Source organism: Girardinichthys multiradiatus, chromosome X, assembly GCF_021462225.1.
Source record: "Girardinichthys multiradiatus isolate DD_20200921_A chromosome X, DD_fGirMul_XY1, whole genome shotgun sequence".
Taxonomy (NCBI): domain Eukaryota; kingdom Metazoa; phylum Chordata; class Actinopteri; order Cyprinodontiformes; family Goodeidae; genus Girardinichthys; species Girardinichthys multiradiatus.
This window is the reverse complement of record NC_061817.1, coordinates 25960528-25983553: the sequence shown is the minus strand read 5'-3', so window position 1 is coordinate 25983553 and position 23026 is coordinate 25960528. Positions and strand designations below refer to the sequence as shown.

Sequence of the window (23026 nt, the reverse complement as noted above, 5' to 3'; positions counted from 1 at the left end):
GAAAACCATTTTGTACCACATGTGAAATGCCATAAAAAATGTGACACCTACAATCGAAATCCTTTTCATTACAGCAAATCTCACAGCAAGTCACTACTGAAGCTACCCTCTGAATGCAGAATGGAAAAAAAAAAATCTCACTAAGTAAATTACACGAGGAATAGGTTAATCAACATTTAGGCAAATACAGAAGATTTGTTACTATTGTTTACCCAAGGTATTTTTAAATAAACTTTGTGGTCTGAAAGAAAAAGCTCCAACACTTAAATGACTCCAGTTAATTCCAGTTGCCTAACACTGATGTTTAAATACGATCTACAGGTTTTCACCAAACAGATTTCTTCTATTTTTGCATTTTTTGTTCCATTTGCTTCAGATTATTAAACAAATGTTAACACCAGTCAAAGCTAACCTGAATAAAAACAAAATGCAGTTTCCAAATAATGGCTTTAATAAGAGAAGAAAAGCTATCCAGACCAACCTGACCCTATTTTAAGTAGCTGTGATGCACAACCAGTGTAAAAGAGTGCTTTCTTTGGCACCGTTTGTGCCACCCCTGCAGGAGAACTACCATCATGTGTTTGGGGTAGCTGGTGATGAGTCTTTTATATCACGGTGGTGGAATTTTGGCCCAGTCCTCTTTGCAGAATTGATTTCATTCAGCCACACTGCAGAGTTCTCAAGCATGAATGGACTGTTTTAGGTCAAGCCACAGCACTACCAATTGTATTGAAGTTCTTACATTGAGTAGGCTACCCCAAAACCTTCGATTTTGTTTCTGGAGATATTGAGAAGTGGACTTGCTGCTGTGCTTTGCATTATTCCCCTGTTGCAAAACCCAAAGGAGCTTGAGGCCACAAACTGTTGGCCAGGCATTCTCCTGGATTTTCTGGTAGAAACCAGAATTCCTGGTTCAAATAATTACAGCAAGTTCTCCAGGTCCTGAAGGATCAAAGCGGGCCCAGACCATCACAAAACCACCACACCATGTTTGACTCTTAGTATGATATTCATTTTCTGGAATGCTATTAGTTTTACACCAGATGTAACATGACGCACATTCTCCAAAAATGTTACCTTTGTCTCGTCAGTCCACAGCATGTTTTCCTACACGTTTGGGGGATTATTAGGATTGTTGTGTTCATTTTGGACAGCATGGGTTTTCACCCTGGAACTCTTCATGGGTCCCAGTTTTGGCCAGTCTCTTTTGTTATTGTTTAATTATGAACACCGACTTTACCTGACAAAAGTGAAACCTGCAATGCTTTAACGTTCTAAGTTCTTTTGTGACCTGCTGGATAAATCATCAATCGACTCTTGACCTAATTTTGGTAGGTTGCCCACTCCTGGGAAGGTTCACCACTTTTCCATGTCTTCATCATTTGTGGATAATGGCTCTCACTTGCGTTCACCGGCGTGCCAAAGTTTTAGAAATGGCTTTGTAAGCCTTCCAGACTGACAGATGTCAATGACATTGTTTCCCAAGTGTCTTCCAGGCTAACGCGTTGCTTTTTACAATCTTTTTGCCTACTTCATGTCTTCAGACAGGTTCTCTGGAAGTGATTTCTTGATTCTACTGGTCTGTCGGTTATTGAGCATCAGCGGGGCTTGTGAAATTGAACTCAGCTTTCCAAACACTTTGGGTTTATCACAGTTAATTCTTGATTTATCAAAAGGTGGACAGGTGCCATTTTATTTTTAGTCAGGGCTGAGTAGGTTTGGGTAGCATTTTTCCCATTATAAAAGAAGTGAATTTAAAAACTACATTCTATTTTTTCTTCAGGTTACCTTTGTCTGATATTAATTATATTTGTTTGATGACTTGAGTGTGACAAAAAAGTAAAAAACACAAGAAATCTGTTAGGAGACTTTTTAAGAGCATTCTGCATTGTTGGAGTGATGATAGGGAACCTTTACTTGTGAATTTAATAAACTTTACACTTGATATTTTATAAAAATGAAATACTTCATGTCATTAACATTTTTCCCCCCAATCACTTCTTTACTTTTATTTCTATCTAAAACCAAATAAAGAATTTTAATACCCACTATTCCCCTAAAGCAAATATTTCAAAATTGCTTTAAAACTCACAAAAGTTATTTTAAACATTATAAGACTGAACATTTATGTGATCATAAATCAGCCAGTCTGACCTGTGTGTAGTCCGGTTTGATTGGAGGATTTTCACGAAGCTCTGGGTCTGTGTATTCGTTGTTCACGTAGTAACCGATGCGTATAAACTCTTGGCCACGATAAGTGCATGTAATTAGAACTACGGTTACGCCAACAGCATCACTTTCAGGAATCAAACCAGTGTTTGGGGCATCAGCCTGTCAAAAGAAATGACTAACACATTAAAACTTGAAGCTGCATAGCAGTAGACAGTAACATTAAAACCAAACCCACCTGAAAAACAAACATGTGTCTCCCAGCAGGTACAGGACCAACCAAAACAGAGTCCAAGATTTGGTCATACTCCTCACTCTCTGCTGAACCAACATAGATGATCTTCCATTCTAGGTCTAATAAAAAATAAAATACTATGAATACACAGTTACAATGGAGGAACTACAATACATGGATGTCAGGTACATTGAAGGTTGTTTCAGTTGTTCAGATTTAGGCATTCCAGAATTAGGAGTCCCAAAAATTACATCCACAGACTGATTGTAGGAGCATGAGGCGTAATTTCCACTGGCCACCAGAGATACCCGACCCTAACCTCGTGGAGATTCTTTGAGATGCTGAAGAACATTTAAGTTTTCTAAAAATCACAGCAACTCTGGGTGGAAATAAATGTTGAGTGAGCTTATTGAAACAAAGATGAATGATGAACGATGAATGAAAACCATAATTAAAGACAAATGTGGTCCAACCATAAATAAGCATATCACTTTATTTAGGCCTTTCTTAATTTAATTTTAGCTGTAAATATTTAGCAGAAAAGCTCAATTATTGTACTTGACCTGACTGCTGCTGCTTTCATAGTGCTAGATCATGCAGAGATCTCATCATAGTTGGAACACTGTGTAGTTATCGAAGGAACCGTTGATCTGTGGTGTAGGTCTTTATTCGACAGGTGCTTCTCAGTCTATGCAGCAAGGCTTACATGTGGAGTTTCTCAAGGTAATCAAAGAAAAAAACTAACAATATTCTCTGTGCAATCACTTGTTGTACTACACAATCAGACGCATTTAGAATATCCAAATATTATTCGCTAGTATTTGATAAAACCCTTGTTTTGTTAAAAACGTTGGTGAAACTCAAAACAAGTCAGCTCAGTTGTTTTTTTTATTATCAAAGTAAACTCTTAATCCTCTTCAAAGCCTTTTACGAGGTTTTTCATATTTTTATAATATGTTTAGATCAGTGTAAATCACCATATGATGGTATTAATCTGTCATGTTTTTAATCCTCAAATGTGGTTCAGAATGCTTCAGCTTTACCACCCCACCAGCTTTTCTGTCAGTTAAAAGAAGTATTTTTTTAATAGTCTGGAGAAATCCTATTTAAAGATCCTTTATTTACATAATTATATGCAATCAGGAATGCTGCTGTCAAGCAACGAGGTGCTCTAAGATTTTCCAGAGTCCAAACAGAAAAGTACTGGTGATTGTGTCTGTGGAGCTGCTGAACCTAAGTTATGACATACTTTACTGATCCCTTTTTCGGGTATTGCGTTTTATGTAATGATTTTAACAGTCCGCATTTTGTTTGTATTGTGGAAGTGGAATAAGAGTTCCGGTTTAGTTTCTCCAGAAGGTTGTGTCAGATTTTAGCCAATGCGTGATGTTTCCTTTGGAAGAGAATAATTTTTTCTTGTATCCCTACTCATCAGAAGACATGAGTAGGGACACATACAGAAGATGTCGTCACAGCATGTAGAACCCAACCAGCACTTGTTGGAAATTCCTGCAGCTTTTTCGGTGTTGCAGTCAACCTCCTGGCAGCATCCCAAGAGGATGACTCTTTCCAAACCTCTCTGCTGATGTTTTATGGTACTGATCTTCAGAATATTTACTGTTTTTACGTTTGTTGTCAATGTACAGGTCCTTCTCAAAATATTAGCATATTGTGATAAAGTTCATTATTTTCCATAATGTCATGATGAAAATGTAACATTCATATATTTTAGATTCATTGCACACTAACTGAAATATTTCAGGTCTTTTATTGTCTTAATACGGATGATTTTGGCATACAGCTCATGAAAACCCATAATTCCTATCTCACAAAATTAGCATATTTCATCCGACCAATAAAAGAAAAGTGTTTTTAATACAAAAAACGTCAACCTTCAAATAATCATGTACAGTTATGCACTCAATACTTGGTTGGGAATCCTTTTGCAGAAATGACTGCTTCAATGCTGCGTGGCATGGAGGCAATCAGCCTGTGGCACTGAGGTCTTATGGAGGCCCAGGATGCTTCGATAGCGGCCTTTAGCTCATCCAGAGTGTTGGGTCTTGAGTCTCTCAACGTTCTCTTCACAATATCCCACAGATTCTCTATGGGGTTCAGGTCAGGAGAGTTGGCAGGCCAATTGAGCACAGTGATACCATGGTCAGTAAACCATTTACCAGTGGTTTTGGCACTGTGAGCAGGTGCCAGGTCATGCTGAAAAATGAAATCTTCATCTCCATAAAGCTTTTCAGCAGATAGAAGCATGAAGTGCTCCAAAATCTCCTGATAGCTAGCTGCATTGACCCTGCCCTTGATAAAACACAGTGGACCAACACCAGCAGCTGACACGGCACCCCAGACCATCACTGACTGTGGGTACTTGACACTGGACTTCTGGCATTTTGGCATTTCCTTCTCCCCAGTCTTCCTCCAGACTCTGGCACCTTGATTTCCGAATGACATGCAGAATTTGCTTTCATCCGAAAAAAGTACTTTGGACCACTGAGCAACAGTCCAGTGCTGCTTCTCTGTAGCCCAGGTCAGGCGCTTCTGCCGCTGTTTCTGGTTCAAAAGTGGCTTGACCTGGGGAATGCGGCACCTGTAGCCCATTTCCTGCACACGCCTGTGCACGGTGGCTCTGGATGTTTCTACTCCAGACTCAGTCCACTGCTTCCGCAGGTCCCCCAAGGTCTGGAATCGGCCCTTCTCCACAATCTTCCTCAGGGTCCGGTCACCTCTTCTCGTTGTGCAGCGTTTTCTGCCACACTTTTTCCTTCCCACAGACTTCCCACTGAGGTGCCTTGATACAGCACTCTGGGAACAGCCTATTCGTTCAGAAATTTCTTTCTGTGTCTTACCCTCTTGCTTGAGGGTGTCAATAGTGGCCTTCTGGACAGCAGTCAGGTCGGCAGTCTTACCCATGATTGGGGTTTTGAGTGATGAACCAGGCTGGGAGTTTTAAAGGCCTCAGGAATCTTTTACAGGTGTTTAGAGTTAACTCGTTGATTCAGATGATTAGGTTCATAGCTCGTTTAGAGACCCTTTTAATGATATGCTAATTTTGTGAGATAGGAATTTTGGGTTTTCATGAGCTGTATGCCAAAATCATCCGTATTAAGACAATAAAAGACCTGAAATATTTCAGTTAGTGTGCAATGAATCTAAAATATATGAATGTTAAATTTTCATCATGACATTATGGAAAATAATTAACTTTATCACAATATGCTAATATTTTGAGAAGGACCTGTATGTAACAGGTCTCTCTTGTAAATGAGACCATGGGTCTTAAGAGACTCTCCTGTATAAATAAATAAAATACAAAAAAACTTGACCAGATTAGGTTTCATCTTTTCATCAGCGGTTGGTGACTGTATAACGATCTCGCTAAAAGGCTTTGGAAAATATCTTCTAACCTTTTTCTGACTGATGTCTTTCTACAAATAAATATTTTTTGCTGCAAATGATCGATTAATCAGATTCAATATTATTGATGGCAAGTGTGAAAGGATTTCAACAAGATGCGCACTATAGAAAAAGGTTATTTGTGCTTTTTTTGTTTTACATGAGGGTTTTTATCTTCTTGTAAAATCAGCTTGTTTCTCTCATTAATTGTACATGATAAATGTCGTTATTTGTGAGAAAGTTTGGAAATAACCCGTCAAAGTCAGCATTTTGTTTTTACATAGCAAGAACTTGACATTTCAAAAGTTGTACTACACTTTTAAGAAATGCTGTGATTTAACAGGATTGACATTGAAAGACATTTGTCCATATCCGTTTGTAGCCAAATCGAGATTGAACTCACAAAGATTTTGTTAAAACAAAACAGTTTGAGGTAAATTATCTTAATAGCATGAAGCATTGTCTATCGTGAGGAATACTTAAGTCAAGCTGTATTGTTACATTAACACAGAGTTTGTGTACAGTTACCTCTGTCAACTTTATCGAACTGGTAGCAGTTAGCCTCGAACCAACAGTCTTTTGTTAGCTTCACACAAGCAGTTATACGAGAGATTTTCTTCGATGGTACCTACCTTCAGGGAGGTCTTCCATACACTCAAACGTGATTTCAAACTGAAAAGGGTTTCCAAAAGGACTCGGGTTGTCCAAGACGGCCACATTCAACACTTGTACCTTTGCCATTGTTGCTGGAGCGCTAAACTCGGGGCTAATAAAAAACAAACGTTCAGTTTCCCGGGGAAAGCTTTAACAGCCGCGAATATTAGTAGCAGATCTACTAGTCACACCTCTGCGTTTACCGAGCGTGTACCTTAATCACACGACTGATATTTCACTACTCACAATGTCAAAGCTAAAAAAGAGAATGTATCTAAAAATCTGGCGATAAATTGCCGCCCTCCCGCCGCTTTGACCGTCCTACCCAGACGTCACCGCGAGTATGGCAAGTCGTAAGTACGTGAGCGGTTCGCCTGTTTGAAAACAGAGGCGGACTGTTTTTACTGACCCCTAGCGGTGAAAATACACAACATCAGCTGTGACAAAATCGGTGATTCAGACATTTATTTTAGCTAGTCCAAACAAAAGCCAACACATTAGTGAAATTCAATAAATTAATAATAAAAAGAAATAACAACCTAGAGCAATATTAGCCAAACTTATGGGGCTTGGCATATGCTCCTTTCGCAACTCTGAAAGCCTGCTTTCTCATTTCTTAACCGATTAAAAAGGCAATTTAAATGCTACAAACATTGGAGACTTAAAGAAAATCGCCAACGTTTTATGTCACTACTACTGCAATAATCAGAACATTCTTAAAGGGAATTTCACATTGTTGTTTTGTGCATAGGGCCAAAAAATGAATAATTTTGTATAGGTGCTATCTGTTTTTGACTGCAACCATTCACAAACTGTGTTCCAAAGAGATGTAACAATATTAAATTAATGGAAAAGATGTTCTTGAGTTTTTGTTTTGTTTTTTGACTAAATAGACATGCATAATAATTCAAATTAAGTCTTGGTCTCTGAATGATAAAATAACATTCATTGTTTTAAATTAACCTTTTTAATTTTAGGTTCAAAGAAAAACATAAATATCTAGTTTTGATGTTGATATTCCACACCTCTTTTAATTTTTTATAACTGGGCTAAGAAATATATTTGTACTTACTGATCTTACGTATTTTTAGGTTACAGTTTGTGCCCAAAAATTTACGTCAGCTGTACAGGAAACAGGAAAAACAGGTCTCGTGAAATATTACATAAATATCCCTGCAATAAATTTGTTAAGGCATGGTTTTAACAACTGAATTTCTTATTATAAACAATATATGTTAAATTACTATTTGAAATTAACACAATTTGTGATACATTCTTTATCGTTCATTGAATTAACTATGGACTAAATTCTGTTTTTAATCCACATTTTGTAAAATATGGATTTCCTCTCATGCAAAATAAATTTGTATTACCAAATTATAGTAATATCAGCAATTTTCAACATAATCTGACAACATAAAGGATAACTATATGGGCTTAACTGGAAACTGTTTAGTTAAGATTTTATTAAGTTCTTCTAGATGATCAGTTAAAAAACGTTCTCGTATGTCCAATTCTTCCTCTGAGATACTCAGGGTCCGATTAAATGAAAAACCCAAAAGGAAAACTGTCTTTGTTGTTTTTTGGTTTGTGCTGCATTGAGCACTAGTAGAAGAACTGAATGGCTCTGGAGGCCATTTTTTCACCTCTAAGACAACCCCCTTCCTCTGAACACTGAATCTCCATGGACTACTTTTAATGGCTATTTGAGATCAGCCAGTTCATGTCTTTTTTTTTACCCCAGAAAACATTTTGAATTAGACATTCCTTTTACCCATAGATGTTAAATGTTTGTCTTAGCCTGTGTTATCGAATTCAACTACCTTCAAATAACAATTTGACATTGAAAAGACCCTTGAGGCATTCCCCTATAAAACAAAACCCCTGCTATACGCCTTTTTTATGATTGCTATGATTGTTGAAGTAAATCCCGTTTAAGCAATAGACTACACGGATCTCTACAGGGTAACTGAAAGACAGAGATCAGAAACTTCTGCCAGTAAAACTAAACACTTACAGACCAACATGTAACAGATATTAATCCTTTCATTTTGTACCTGATACTAAAAATTTGCTCCTTTAAAGATTTACATATAAATATTATGTATCAAAATATTCACAGTTTTAAGAAGGCAGTTATTAACTTCAGTCTCCACCATCCACAAAAAAACTATTTGTAAATTTTGTACATTTTAAACCCCTTAAATGCAATTATTAACTATGAAAGTATTTGAGTTTTTATTTGTTGAATTCTTTTAAAATAAACTTCACCATCTGTGACAGAAAATATACTCCCATAGAAATATGTAGGTATCATCATATTTCAGTCACTCTTTTATGTGTCAAAATCTCTTTCTTTTCACATAAGGGAATACAAATTTTAATTAAAAATCAAACTGCTACGGTCTTGCATTCAAAAAATATATATTTTAATGGGAGTCTACAGCACAAAAGATTCCTCTGTTTGGTTTCAAATGCAGGTGAAATTGTTTAAGAAAACATAATCAATGACATTTAAAGTTTAGCCTCAAAATACACACCTTGCTCACATTTTATGCCCTTTGTGTCTACACAGCCAAAGGTGTACAAAAAATAAAATTCAAAAACATGTTAAATGTTAAAGTTGGTTAAGATATGTGTTTTCCAGTCTCCAAACTCAGGAATACACCATGTTTCATGAGCTAAGCAGCGATACTAAGGACAAACACTTGTTGATTTCATAGACATATCTGAAAGTTGGCTTTCACTATTTTCCTCCTCTAATATTTTCTAGTATATTAAATTATTTATAATCAAATTTAGTAAAAACACAAATTAATGCACTGGGAGCCTCCACTGGATGTTATTTCAAACAGAAGGAATTTTGCTTTTTTTTAAAAGTCCTCATTAAGAGTTCACCTAGATTCAGACCTGCAGAGATCAGGAATGAAGCAGGCAGCATTTTCTTTGCCCCCCACCCCTGAGTCTGAGAAGTGGAGATTACTGAAGGATTAGAGCCCACTGGACCAGCTGGCCTCCCAAATTCATCCTTAAAAAATATCCCAGGAATGCTGATATCCCTTCTCATGATGGGAACCTTTGAACCTGATGGAGGCGCTGTTTAAAGCCACCTCCTTGAGCAGGTTGCTAGGTAAGAGCTGGACAGGGAGTGTAGTTAAACATTGTTCTTGTGCAGACAGGGGCAAGTGACAGAAACCAGGCTTATTCACATCAGACTATAAGACATAACTTGGATTTAAGAGGCAGTTAAACCGATTGGGAGATTTTCTATTTTTTCCCTTCAGGGCTACAAGTGGAAGGAGCTGTTCTGCTTCACTAAACTACCTTTCTCCGACTTTGGTACAAAGGAGGATCTGTCCGCCTTGCTACAGGTAGATAACTGTGCGCAGGTAGTGTAACACGAAACTAAAGCATTTGACCAATGGGAATCTTTGGGAAAAACTGCTTTGCATAAAATATCTACGGAAAGAGCAGCCTTGGATTTAGTCTGGTGGTAAAGAACACTTTGACTCGATTTTCAACACTTTGTTTTCTTTTCGGCTATTTTATCCAGGTGATTATTTATTCGCAGAAGTGAGGCGGAAGGAGAAGAATCAAGCTGGTAAATGTTTACCGATTTGCTTCGACCATCCGGATCAAAGCAGGTAACTGTATGTTGATTTATTTATTCTAATCAACAGATCTTACTATAATAAGACTATAAAGCAAACATTTTTAAAGTTATTTTTACGTTATATTCTGATTGCAACATTATCTATTAATAGCTTTTTTTCAAGCAGCCTGAGCAGGTTTGATGGTGATTCAACAACAGCATGAATGTGACTCAGTAGTTGTGGTATCAGCTGTCTGACTCAACCACACAATACATAGTGTCTAAGCGAACACACAAGGACATTTCCTCCACTTTAATAACAACAACAATAATAATACTGTCTTTACAGCAGTTAAAAGGAGGCCCGAAGTTCTACCAGTGAGTAGTGAAAGCAGTGAAATGGAACAGAGCTGATGCACAGTTACCCCAGCCTGCCCTCAGTTGGCCCCGCAGAGATGGCAGCCTGTCCAGAGGTGCTGCCCTTACCTGAAGCTGTGGTTGGGAGCGTTTTACTGCTGGTGCTGAGCAGTAATCTCGTGTGGGGTGAGTAAGCAACCATTCTCAACACTCCCATACAAATGAGCTACGTCACACCACACCTATACACACAATCGCACCTTTAAATCTTTCCAGAATAATTCCCTGGAAACAAAATCTGATACATGTAAAGGCTTGTCAGCGTTTTCTAAAAACATTAGGTTTAAAGAGACAGGTGTTTTTTTAAAAGCAGGCTGCCTAAAGGGTATGCAGACCCACTTCAGTCCTATATACAGAAAAAGTGTGTTTTGCAGTCTGCCCTCTCTGGCCTCTGGTTGTTATCAAGTTGTACTTTCGTCCTTGAAAATCTCTCTTTCCCATTTAGTGAATGATTGACTTGGGATACCTTAGGTACAAGTCTCAGTTTTCAAAACAAGACTTTCTCTTTAACGTGACTCTTAGAATGCCCAACACAAACAAAATGGGCAAATTGATTTTTTCCCCCCTTTATTGTTCAAACCTGTGTTGACTCTGCATTCCTATGTTTCTCATCTTGGCACTTATTTGCTCTACTGGTCAGGAAGTTACAATGAAGCTTCATAAGTAAATGAGCGGTCACATGGCTGGACGGGGATCAAATGGCTGATAAGCAGCACCTGACTGGAGGAGTATCTGGGAGGCTAGTTGCTTGAAAGTGTGCAGTGGTTAAAAAATAGCTTTTGCTGAGCTGCAGATTCTCAGTTTCATTGTCTCAATCTGGGAACTAGTTGCAAACATATAATTGTTAAATGAACTCAATTCAATTCAACTTTATTGTTGTTTTTAATTTTAGGTTTTTGAAAAAGACCAATTTGTCAAGGAAGTACACTAGTGGTCAAATGTTTTAGAACCCCTTTCTCATTTAATGGCTGTCTTTATGTTTATGACTATTTACATTGTACATAGATTCTCACTGAAGGCATCAAAACTATGAATTGACACATTTGGAATTATGTAGCAACAAACATTGTAAAAGAACTTTAATTATGTTTTATATTTTAGATTCCATAAAGTATCCGTCCTTTGCTGTGATGACTCAAATATTAACCTTTGGCAGTCTCTCAATGAACCTCTGGGAAGTTCTTTCAAGACTCTTTGGAAAACCATTTCAGGCGACCACCTCATGAAGCTCATGGAGAGCATGGCAAGAGAGCAAAGCAGCCACCAAACCAAAGGGTGGCTATTTTGAAGAATCAAAAATATAAAAATGAGTTATTTTGCACATTTTGTTTACAATATAATTCCATTTGTGTTCTTTCATAGTTTTGATGCCTTTGGTAAGAATCTACAATGTAAACAGTCCTGAAAATAAAGAGACCCATTAAGTGAGAAAGTAGTGTAGTGTATATAATAGTGTATTGTAACAGGAACATCGAGTTAAGCTTCCATTAAGGAAAATCCAGTTTTTTGTCAACTTATAGATCTTACAACTACAGCTTTTATGTTTCATAAAATGTTTAAATCAAACTTCGCTTTTCATAGGACTTTTAATAGAAACTGCAACACAAAGTAGTTTATAGATTAAAAACAAAATAGACCCACATGACCTGCTAAAGTAAATGAAAAATATTTTTATTTAATAACAGAAACATAGCTGCTGAGGAGGAAACACTGTCTTTGCTATATGGGGAAACACTGATGAATAAAACAGGGATAGATTTGTGTGTTATGGTAAAAAGTAAAATAACATAAATTAGAAAATGTAATAAATAATCAAATCATTCAACTACAAGTACGGATTGAGTAGAAATTCAATAAAATGACAGGGTTACAAAGTTATATTACTCTTATGCCTTAGCTAAAATTAAAATAAAAGCACTATAGAAATTCAGCAAGACAAAAAATTTAAAATAAGTTAAGATAAAAGATCCTTGTCCAAGCCACACTTATCAGGTTTTATGAGTCCTGCTAATGTAGGGTTACCTATGTAAATTATAGTTTCGGTTTTTGGTTTTTAGCTGAAAGGAGTGGCACCAAGTTTGGTCTTCTGCCCATCTGCTTGAAGGTTGGACATGTTGTCCATTCAGAGATGGTATTTCATGTATCTTGGCGACAACAAGTAGTAATTGGAGCTACTGCGGCCTTTCTATCTTCTCAAAGTAGTCTGCCCATAGTGCTTCCACCATAGGCGTAATTTGTGGGGGGGATAAGGGGGTTATGACCCCCCCAATAGTCTGATCCAATCACTATATCCTCCCCAATGTTGGACCCAAAGTTACGCCCTTGGCTTCCGCTCACTGGATATTTTCTTGCTTTTGGACCATTCTCTGTAAACTCGAAAGATTGTCTTTTTTAATTGTCCTAGTACAGTAGTTTAGCAGTTTCTAAAGTGCTTTAAATATCCTTTCTTCCTCTTTCTCATGCTCAGTTTGAACTTGAGCGAGTCATCTTAACCACATTGCCTAAATGCATTGAGCTGATGCAATGTATTTGGCCGAATTATTCTTTGTGTTAGCAAGTATGTCAACAAGTATACTCAATAAAGGGGCTAGTGGGCATAATTTGACATTTTTACAGAATCTTGTTTTTTTTATTGTAGCGGATCAACAAATAAAAGTACACTGAACATTGAAACTGAACTAAAATGATAAACTTAACTTTGTCACATTGATAATTTACTGGACTTTTTATCCACAATGTCTTTGTCCTGTGAAAAATGGTCTTATCAATAGTAATTATATTGAACTTACAGGTGAAACTGTATCTTTAAACACATTACTCATTTAAGCAGATTACTAAACAAGAGAGCCTTAATAGCCACAACTAGTTAACCCATCTTGCTCATTTGTTGGCTGAGTTTTTTGCTTAAATATGGAGGCTAGCTGCAGATTGAAAGATTGTGTGGGGGGAAAAAAAAGATTTTTGACGATAATTTTTAATCTATTCCACAGAGACTGCCATAATGTTTTGGTTTGTATTTTCTTTTACAGGAAATTCCACAGCCGCTCCACCTGTAACCAATAATAACAACAATACGGTAAGTGCAAATAAAAAAAAAGTCCTCCACAATTAATTTAATCCAAGGTAAAGAAGAACCCTAACATAAATTAATTTTTTTTATTGCAGCAGGGTGATTTCAAGCAGAAATATTTAGCAAAATGCAACATATAATTGAGAAAGTTTAATCTGTGGGGACAAAAAGTAGAATTAAGATGTACGTTTTTGGTGTCACAGCTTGGGTTAGCACAAATGCAAATGCAACTGAAGTATTTGTTAAATCTATTATTTACTTTTATTAAGTTGTAAGGGAGTCTATGAACTTCCCATAAGTAATCGATGACTTCCTGTTTCCCTGGCTTATAAATATTATACACAGAGACCTTCAGTAAAAATACCAAAATGTCACGGTACTGACATAAATATTTCAAACAAAATGTTATAATATAATCCAATCGGTTCAGTTTAAGAAAGCTAGGCTACCAGCTCCTCGTTTGCCAAATTGGGTTTTATAAGAGTTACTTTAAGAAAACTGATGGATTCTCCTTTAGTTTCCAGACCCTGACTGTCAGACCAGCTAAATTTGTCTTTTCTGTAAGGATGACACAATAAAGTGGCCTTTCTTCAGCCAGCTATAGTGGACAGCAGCAAGTGGGGGATGGTTATTGCAGCTCACTCTATGCTTCATACAGCCAGGGAAAACTGCTAAAACCAGTTTATCGCAAGAGTTTTCAAACAGCTTTACCAGGGTGCCATAAGTGTGGAGTGTGCTGTATCTTTAAGAAGTGTTAATCACTTATATTATTTATTAGCTACTGGTAACACTTTAACCTCATCTACTTTCAGGGACCAAACATTGCAGCTATCGTGGCCCCAACAGTCACCCTGGGCGTTCTGCTCATAGTTCTGGGTATTCTTGGCTGGTTGTTCTTCGTGGTGAAGAAGAAACGACAGACTGAAGGAACCTACAGACCCAGCGCTGAGGAACAATCTGGCACTCATAGCGTGGCTGCACCAGATGCCTTAAAGCTACCAAAGGAGGAAAGACTCATTTGAGACTTGTGCAAAATACCCAAAAGGGACAAAAAGCTGCAAACACTTATGTCAGTGTTGCTGAGTGACATGGCTTCAAGCAGATAAACTGAGGATGAACATCAGGTTCAAGAGAGGACAGGGAGTGAGTTTTTAAACTCCACTACATGATGCATGAACGTACTGCTTCGTTTTTAAACAAGCACCAAGTTGTTCCTGCCCAGCACACCGCATAGGAGTGCCTGACAATTTTATGGGGGGAATACAGAACAATTAAACATTTCAATAAACTCTGAATGTTAAATAAGCACATTTGATACTGCAGTATTTTATAGGCACTAATAATTGTAGTCTAGAGATGTTTTCTTTATTTCCCTTTGTATCTGAATCACAATGTAGCCTAACTTTATTTCAATTGATTCAGCCCATTATGAAATCATTTGTTCATCAATGCTGATCTATAACCTCAAACTCATTTTTTCCAGTTCATTTAATTTGAAAAGGACAAGGAAATCTCCTTTTATTTAATGAATGCTATCAAATATAATTTCATGATAACGTGAACCTTCTGTGTAAATACAAAACAGTTTTGCCTTTTTCAAATCAACAGCATAAAGCTATCAGTTGTTTACATTTCAAAGTATTCTTTGAGCAATCGCTATTTAAAGTGGCCCGGTTTAAAAATTTCATCGGATCAATTCATTATAACTGAGCAGAGATGTTTTAAAGTGCCTGTACATGTTTATTTAAGCTTTTACCAATTAAATGGTGAAATATTTGTATGGTATTTGTAATATTGAATGTTTCATTAAAGCCTTGAAGATAATGGAACATGTGGCTGGGGAAACAGATGTCTTAACTAATAATTAAATATCAAAAAGAACTGAACTCGTTAGAAATATCCTCATAGACAGGACGTCAGAGGGAGAGACCATTTCGATGTATTTGTACAAAAAGTCTCAGAATGATAAAATAGCTATGTAGATAAGCCTTATCTGTTGAAAAACTAGCAGAAATAAGTGCTGTTCCTCTCTGCCATCCAGTATCGTAATTAATAGGAAATAGACAGACTGAACTTTTATTGTTCCAGGCTTCAGATCACACCATGGACTTTTTGTGACTGATAATTCAGACTGATTAAAGGCCATTACTGATAGCTCCAAGTAATTGTCAGCTTAGGTTTTAAAATATAAACAACAGTGTTGGCTTTAAATCTACAAAATGTTAATTGATGTATTGATTATTAATGTATTTTTCTTTTTACCTGCTCAAATTCTGGATGGCTTGGTTTATCAGTTAAAATATGTAAACAACATTGGACTGCGTAAGTAAGTAATGAGGTAATACAACCACTTTTTCACCTTTTTAGGAGAAAAGTGGGTTAGTCGTGGCAAATGTTTGCTCTATACAATATTTTCATGAGTCTGCACCAACCTACGTATTTCTTTGCTGTGTCTAATGAATTTGAACTGAATTTAGTCTAAATTTGCATCTGGGTCATAGTTCTGCCATAAAAGGATTTGCCTCCCCCCTTTTTTATATAAATAATCAGAGTCTACATACAAGAAGCAGTTTTCACATGATGGTTTGATTTATTAAGGAAAGCTATCCAAACTAAAACCTTGCCATTAGTCAAGAGGCAAAAGTCACCCTTATTAAATCATCAATTAACTATGATTAAGCCCATTTCTTTGCTTCAGATTCATTAGCTACATCAAGGCCTGATTACTGTCTGACCTAGAGAATCAGAAATGACCTAAATAGAACCTGTCTGACAACATGAAGTGGACACTTTATGCCAAGATTTAAAGAAATTCAAAGACCGATGAGAAACAAGTCATTTACATCTGAAAGGGTTACAAAGGGCAAACAATAATGAGAATGTTTGTTTATCCATAAATTCAGAAAACCTGGAACAGTGGTGAACCTTTTCAGGCTGTTGGGACCCACAGCCATGGATTTCAACATTAAACTCCGGTACGAACTCTTCTGGAACTTTTCAAAATAAATTGCATTTAACTGACTTCCAGCAACTGAGGAAAGTGGGGTAGCAGCAGACTTCCCATGATGCCTCTGTCTGAATAAGAGCACCCCCTCTCCAACAAGCCGACCTCTTCCACACTGGTGTTCATTGGGATAGGAGGGGGACACAGAGCGCTAATGTCTTTTGCTGGCAAAAAGACATAAACTTTTCAAACTGGATCCAAGAGTGTCCTAAGATCACGCGATCATATGCACAAGTTAAGAAAGAGTGAAGTACTGTTTGTGTACCCCGTGATTTCATTCATAAAGAGGGGAAATTAAGGTATAAGCATTGCTGACTTTCTCTCCGAGCCCTGCAGAAGCAAACGATGTTTGAGAGAAGCCCCTGAAAAGACGCGGTCTCCCAGTCTGGAAGGAAGACACCAGAGACCGCATCACTGTGTTAACCCGTGTGGTCAGCGGACAGGACGGGCCGCCCAGCTACAGCTCCGGAGCTAACGCTTTTGTTCACAGAGTGAACGCACCTTCAACCCCCCGCGAAGCCACCGAGCTAACCGCTTGTTGACTGGACGTTTCTTCAAACTTCACCCCTTGGACAACATTTCCTCACCATGGTCAGAGGTTAGGTTTGGGCAGATTAACAGTTAGGATGAAATGATCTGAACGTTTTCATTTTATGAAGTTTGGTTTTGTTTGTGTGAAACTCGGCTATCTTAATGCTAGCAAGCTATCTGCAGCACATGTGCCCTGTTTGTGTTCTGTTTTTAAAGTTAAGTCAAACTTTACTTGAAGGGTGATTTTAAACACAGAAGATTGCTCATAACACGCCGTCCGCGCTTATGCATTTTAACTCTTTTATTAACGGTATTTTTAAAGGTGTGCGTTTGTTTCTGGTGCTAATCTATCCGCTTCTTTTGTTAGCTCAATGCTAACCGGTAAGAACACGTGCTTGCTGCTACAGAATATTTAACAGAAAGGTTGTTAGTTTCAAGCTAGTGAATAATAGTCCTAAACATCATTTTACTAAATTTGATAACTAAGTAAACATCATTAAGCCCCATTTCTCCAGAAAGGTTTGGCTCTTTCCAAAATATTCCCTTAATATTTCTTCAAATATTATTTCAATAAATAAAGGCAGTTAATTAGACACTGTTGAGAATTAGTCATCCAGAAGGTTGGTTTCGTTCAGCAGATCATTATTTAAAACATTATTTTATTAAAATAATATTTTATCTGATCTTGCATTGTGAAGGGTTGTCTAAATGTTTGCTGATTATTACTTAAGTTGGTTCCATGACTAACTTAAGTCCATTTCCAGATTCTTCAAGATAATCCTTGGTTCTCCAACATAAACATTGCATGGTAATGTTGCATCGCTCTTTCGGTCATGGTTTTCAATCATCTTTAATCAATTTGTTTATATTGTACATAGCCTATTAGTCTTCATTATTCTTTAATTCTGCTTGGTAGTTTAGTTGGATTGTTTTAGCATAGTAAAGAGTTTGTTAATTGAAATATGTTTGACTTTGAGTTGACTTATTTTTGTTAATAAATTCTTGTATTTTAAGAAATTGTGTGAATTCATTCCATATGTGAGCAGAGTTTTTGCTGTTCAATAATGTCAGAGCTCGTCTCACACCTTTCTATTTTGTCCTAATACCATAGTCTTACTGGGCTGGTATTCACAGGACAACCCTTAACAGACCGAAATATTATTTGATAAAATATTAATATTAAATAATATTCTCAGATTAATAATCACAACAAGGCTTATCAAAACATTAGCGTGCTGACGACTTATTCAGGAGTTCTGGGTGAAAACATGAACGGGAATGTTTTAAGGCCAAAACCACTGCTGACAAGAAATAAAAGAAAGGCCTGTCTCACATTTCTAGAAAAATATCTTGATGATCCCATTGACATTTGGGGAAATTATTCTGTGGACTGATGAGTAAAAAGTTCAACTTTTTGGATGCTGTGGGTCCTGTTACATCTGGCGTAAAACTAACAGTCTTTTAGAAAGCAAATCATAATGACAGTCTATTGAGGTGGTATTAGTGTGACGATATGGGCTGGTTCAGGACGTAGGTGACTTACCTTCACTGATGGGACCATGAATTTTGCTCTGTACTAGATTATCCTGAAGGAGAATGTCCCGCCGTAGGTTTGTGGTCGTGACCTCAGACAGGAAATCCATGCTGGAAAATCCTCCAGTGTTGTTGAATTTAAAACAATTCTGGGTAAGAGTGGGTTAAAGTTCCTCCACAGGGATTCCGGTTATTGCACAGTGCTTTTGAATCAGAGTGACTAATTACCCACTGTTATTGCTGTAACTATAAACATATTTGGAAAACTGAAAGAAGGCTTTACAAACTAATGAATAATCTTTATCGCCATATTTGTTAGAGGTGCAATACTGCAGACGAAGACTTCTTGTGTAAAGCACAGAAAGGTAGGATTAACTAAGCAAACTGTCTGTTCTCAAGGACAGAGATAAATCAGAGCCAAGAAGGGAGGATTTATTATTCAAACTTGTAAAATTAGTCTTAGACTTAAAATGGATTTGACAGAACAGACATTCATCTGAGTTTATAGTAATAACTTTATCCACAGATACTGTATTAATCAGACATGACATGTCTGACTGATTGTTGGGTGATTTGATCCAATGATTAACTAAGTCAAACCAAAATCTTGAGGTTACATTTACTTTATCAGGAGCAGAGGAATTCAAAGTTATACTTGTCAAATTAATTAAAGTATGAAAACTAAAAGCAGCATCTTTTTCATTTTGTGGTTGGTGGTGGTGTTGTTTATGCTGACACTGAACCTGTATACTGTGAAGTGACTGAGTTAACTAAGGTATTAATGTATAATTGTCAAATGTGTCCGTTTTTACGACTCAAACCAGCTCATCTACAGGAAAATAAACCAAAACACACAAGCACATCTACAACAGAACAGTTGAAGAAGAAAGAATCCATGGTGTTGCTATGCGCTGGTCAAAGTCCAGACTTAAACCCAAATTAAATGCTGTAGTGGGATAATAAGAGCTGTGAATAACTTAATTTACTTCTTAATACACAGCTTTACCACTTCGTTTTTTACCTTTGTTCACTAAATATTGATATTCTGGCATCAGCTGTTTTTGTGCCCTTGAGGTTAGATTTAAATAAACTTATAATCTGGTAAAGAGCAGGTAATTTTCTTATGTCCGCTAAGTAAAACCTTCCAATTAAAAGACGGTGTGATTTTTTTTTTTTTTTACCTTGACTCTATGTCAATAAGGATCTTTAATAGGTTTTGCATATGCCATAGATGATTATGCAAAGGCTGGTGCTTATATACTAATTGTATCTACATTGTGTTTATTTTTTACACACCATATATATTAGATAGTACAGAAAAAAAGCTTTAGTTTTTTCTTCAGATTACATCATTTCAATAAGCTAGTTTTATTTAGTACATCACCTATCGAGTAAAAATGAATTGTAAGTGGATTTTAAATCCCATTCTATTGATCATCCTGAGTCATAGACTGATCAGATTTTAATATTTGACAACAAACAAATCTTTTCTAAATTGCGCTTATGTTTTTAATGGATTTCATTTCATATAAATTACTCTGAAATATCCAAATAGTACTAAAATATCAAGTAGATCTTAATAATTGTCTATTGACTCCTTCTACAATTAACACTGACGGTCATGTAAAAGTGTGAGATTACACCAAATGAACTCAGAGGCATAAAACAGGCCTTTTAATGTGATTTTATTCAATTCTCCATTTTTGAGGCTTCACAGTTGAAATCACTTGCTTTTAGACATGGACGGCAATGACAGGACAATTGTATGGAGCTCAATAGTCCAGTGCTTTCACAATGTACAAAACATTGTAAACCAATCACATCACTAGTACCAGTTAACATCAACGACTAACACTCGAGCAACAACAATCTAGTTTGTTCAAAGTGAAGAACCTTTCCATTTCAGAAGAGAAGGGGTAACGAGGAAAAGGGTTGGGGGATGGGGTGCGTGAAATGAGGTATGGCAGCTGCATTCAATGAGGTTATTTTATGCGACTTCCTCCTCTCCCTCCTCCTCGAACTCGCCCTCCTCCGCGGTGGCATCCTGGTACTGCTGGTATTCGGACACCAGATCGTTCATGTTGCTCTTGGCCTCTGTGAACTCCATTTCATCCATCCACTCGCCTGTGTACCAGTGGAGGAATGCCTTGCGGCGAAACATGGCGGTGAATTGCTCTGAGACGCGCTTGAACAGCTCCTGGATGGCAGTGCTGTTACCGATGAAAGTGGCGGCCATTTTAAGGCCACGCGGTGGGATGTCACAGACAGCGGTCTTCACATTGTTGGGGATCCACTCCACGAAGTAGCTGCTGTTCTTGCTCTGCACGTTCAACATCTGCTCATCCACCTCCTTCATGGACATGCGGCCCCTGAAGACGGCGGCGACGGTGAGGTAGCGGCCGTGACGCGGGTCGCAGGCGGCCATCATATTCTTGGCATCAAACATCTGCTGGGTGAGCTCAGGCACTGACAGCGAACGGTACTGCTGGCTGCCCCTGCTGGTGAGGGGGGCAAACCCTGGCATGAAGAAGTGCAAACGAGGGAATGGCAACATGTTGACAGCAAGTTTACGGAGATCAGCAGTGAGCTGGCCAGGGAAACGCAGGCAGGTGGTCACCCCGCTCATTGTGGCTGACACCAAGTGGTTGAGATCTCCGTAGGTGGGAGTGGTGAGTTTAAGTGTGCGGAAGCAGATGCCATATAGGGCTTGATTGTCAATGCAATATGTCTCATCTGTGTTCTCTACCAGCTGGTGGACGGAGAGAGTGGCGTTCTAGGGCTCCACCACCGTGTCGGACACTTTGGGAGAAGGCACCATGCTGAAGGTGTTCATGATGCGATCGGGGTACTCCTCACGAATCTTGCTGATGAGCAGGGTGCCCATCCCAGATCCAGTACCTCCACCCAGCGAGTGAGTGAGCTGGAAGCCCTGGAGGCAATCGCAGCTCTCTGCCTCTTTCCGAACCACATCCAGGACCGAATCCACCAGCTCGGCTCCCTCTGTGTAGTGACCCTTAGCCCAGTTGTTCCCAGCTCCACTCTGACCTGTAGGTCATAACGTTCCAGTTTATTTATGATCCACAAAGAAGATGAAAAACAGCTGATTCACATCAAATTAATGAAACATACAAAAACGAAGTTGTCAGGCCTCAAGATTTGACCAAATGGACCAGATCTGACTGAATCCATTGTACCGGGCTCCAGATCCACCAGGATGGCGCGGGGCACATATTTTCCACCTGAAAAGAGGCAAAAATGACTAAAACCATGAAGTTGTTATAATATATCGTTGTTGCAACTGGATCTGTAGCCTACCTGTTGCCTCATTGTAGTAAACGCTGATCCTGTCTAGCTGCAGGTCGCTGTCTCCATGGTAGGAACCAGTGGGATCAATGCCGTGCTCATCGCTGATCACCTCCCAGAACTGTTGAGAAAAACAGGTAGGGTGAGTCAATTCTGAGGTAAAAACAACAAGTAGACTTTATTTCAGACTTTTACCTATTGGTATGAAAAGTATACATAAACAAACATGTATTTGCAGAAATATAGGTTTATGAAAAGCACCTAAATTAGTAAAACAGGTCAAAAGAGCCAAGCATCACTCTGAAACGCTTTCTCATTAGTAAACAAGCAGATGGCAGCGACCTGATAAGAAACAGTTGCAGTGCATATTATATAAAAGAAATCCAATATATATTTAATCTAATGTTTAGACTTACAAAAGTCTGATTATAATTGGTCAAGCAGAAGACATTGGACAGAAATTGTTTTGATGAAAATAGGCCAGAGAAGAGGGGGGAGGGTGCTCCTTCATCGACAATAAGGTCTCACTACCACACATGTATGGAAGCAAATCGTTACCATATTTCAAATGAAAAAGCATTTTCAGAAATGCTTTTTCATTTTAAGAATGTGGCTGCCTTGTTTGACTCATAAATGAAATTAGTAATCAATATTCCACATTTTCTTCTTCACGACTGCACATTTTATGCCATAATCAAAAAGAAAACAAAGCAGACATTGCTTTTTCGTTTCGTGGTCTGCCCGCAAAGTACTGCCCAGAACTCAAAACGAAAAAACATTCCGAGCGGCGGGCGCAGCAGAGTGGACGTCAGCAGCCGCTCTTCCTCAGCTCCCTGCTGACCGAGCTACCCATCTTGTTCGGTAGGGGGCGCTGTGCACGTCTGCATTGCATTACATTGCAAACATGCCGAGAAATTGATTGAATTGCAGCAGGGCCGAGTTCAATTTGTGGCAGTGGCAGGCAGAACTGGCAGTTCCGGTGGCAGGCTGTGGCAGTTCCGCCACAGCCTGCACCGAAGCTTGCCACCGGAACTGCCACAGTCTGCCGCAGGGTGCAGGGGATTCCGTGAGGATGCCAGAAGGTGCCAGACCGGCCGTAAAGCTTGCCAATGC

General features: G+C 38.1%; 2 protein-coding genes and 1 pseudogene across 3 annotated transcripts; 1 reads left to right on the top strand and 2 right to left on the bottom strand.

The window, feature by feature from the left end:
• Positions 1-2118: 2118 nt before the first annotated feature.
• On the bottom strand, positions 2119-6820 carry LOC124862912 (histone chaperone asf1b-B-like). The gene is made up of 3 exons (XM_047357114.1): positions 6442-6820; positions 2408-2523; positions 2119-2331 (listed from the first exon to the last, which is right to left on the bottom strand). Exons 1-3 carry the CDS (start codon positions 6548-6550, stop codon positions 2134-2136), a joined length of 423 nt encoding a protein of 140 aa, XP_047213070.1. The 5' UTR covers positions 6551-6820; the 3' UTR covers positions 2119-2133.
• A 2781-nt stretch (positions 6821-9601) lies between these two features.
• On the top strand, positions 9602-15371 carry LOC124862913 (protein crumbs homolog 3-like). 2 transcript variants are annotated; one of them, XM_047357116.1, is made up of 5 exons: positions 9602-9834; positions 10017-10113; positions 10405-10598; positions 13502-13548; positions 14355-15371. In XM_047357116.1, the coding sequence occupies exons 3-5, from the start codon at positions 10469-10471 to the stop codon at positions 14562-14564; spliced, it is 387 nt and encodes a 128-aa protein (XP_047213072.1). In that variant the 5' UTR covers positions 9602-9834; positions 10017-10113; positions 10405-10468; the 3' UTR covers positions 14565-15371. The 2 variants fall into 2 exon arrangements, with proteins under 2 accessions (XP_047213072.1, XP_047213071.1); XM_047357115.1 differs by having other exon boundaries at positions 9604-9834; positions 10017-10107.
• Positions 15372-20278: 4907 nt separating this feature from the next.
• LOC124862916 lies at positions 20279-22034 on the bottom strand (annotated as a pseudogene).
• Positions 22035-23026: the final 992 nt, after the last annotated feature.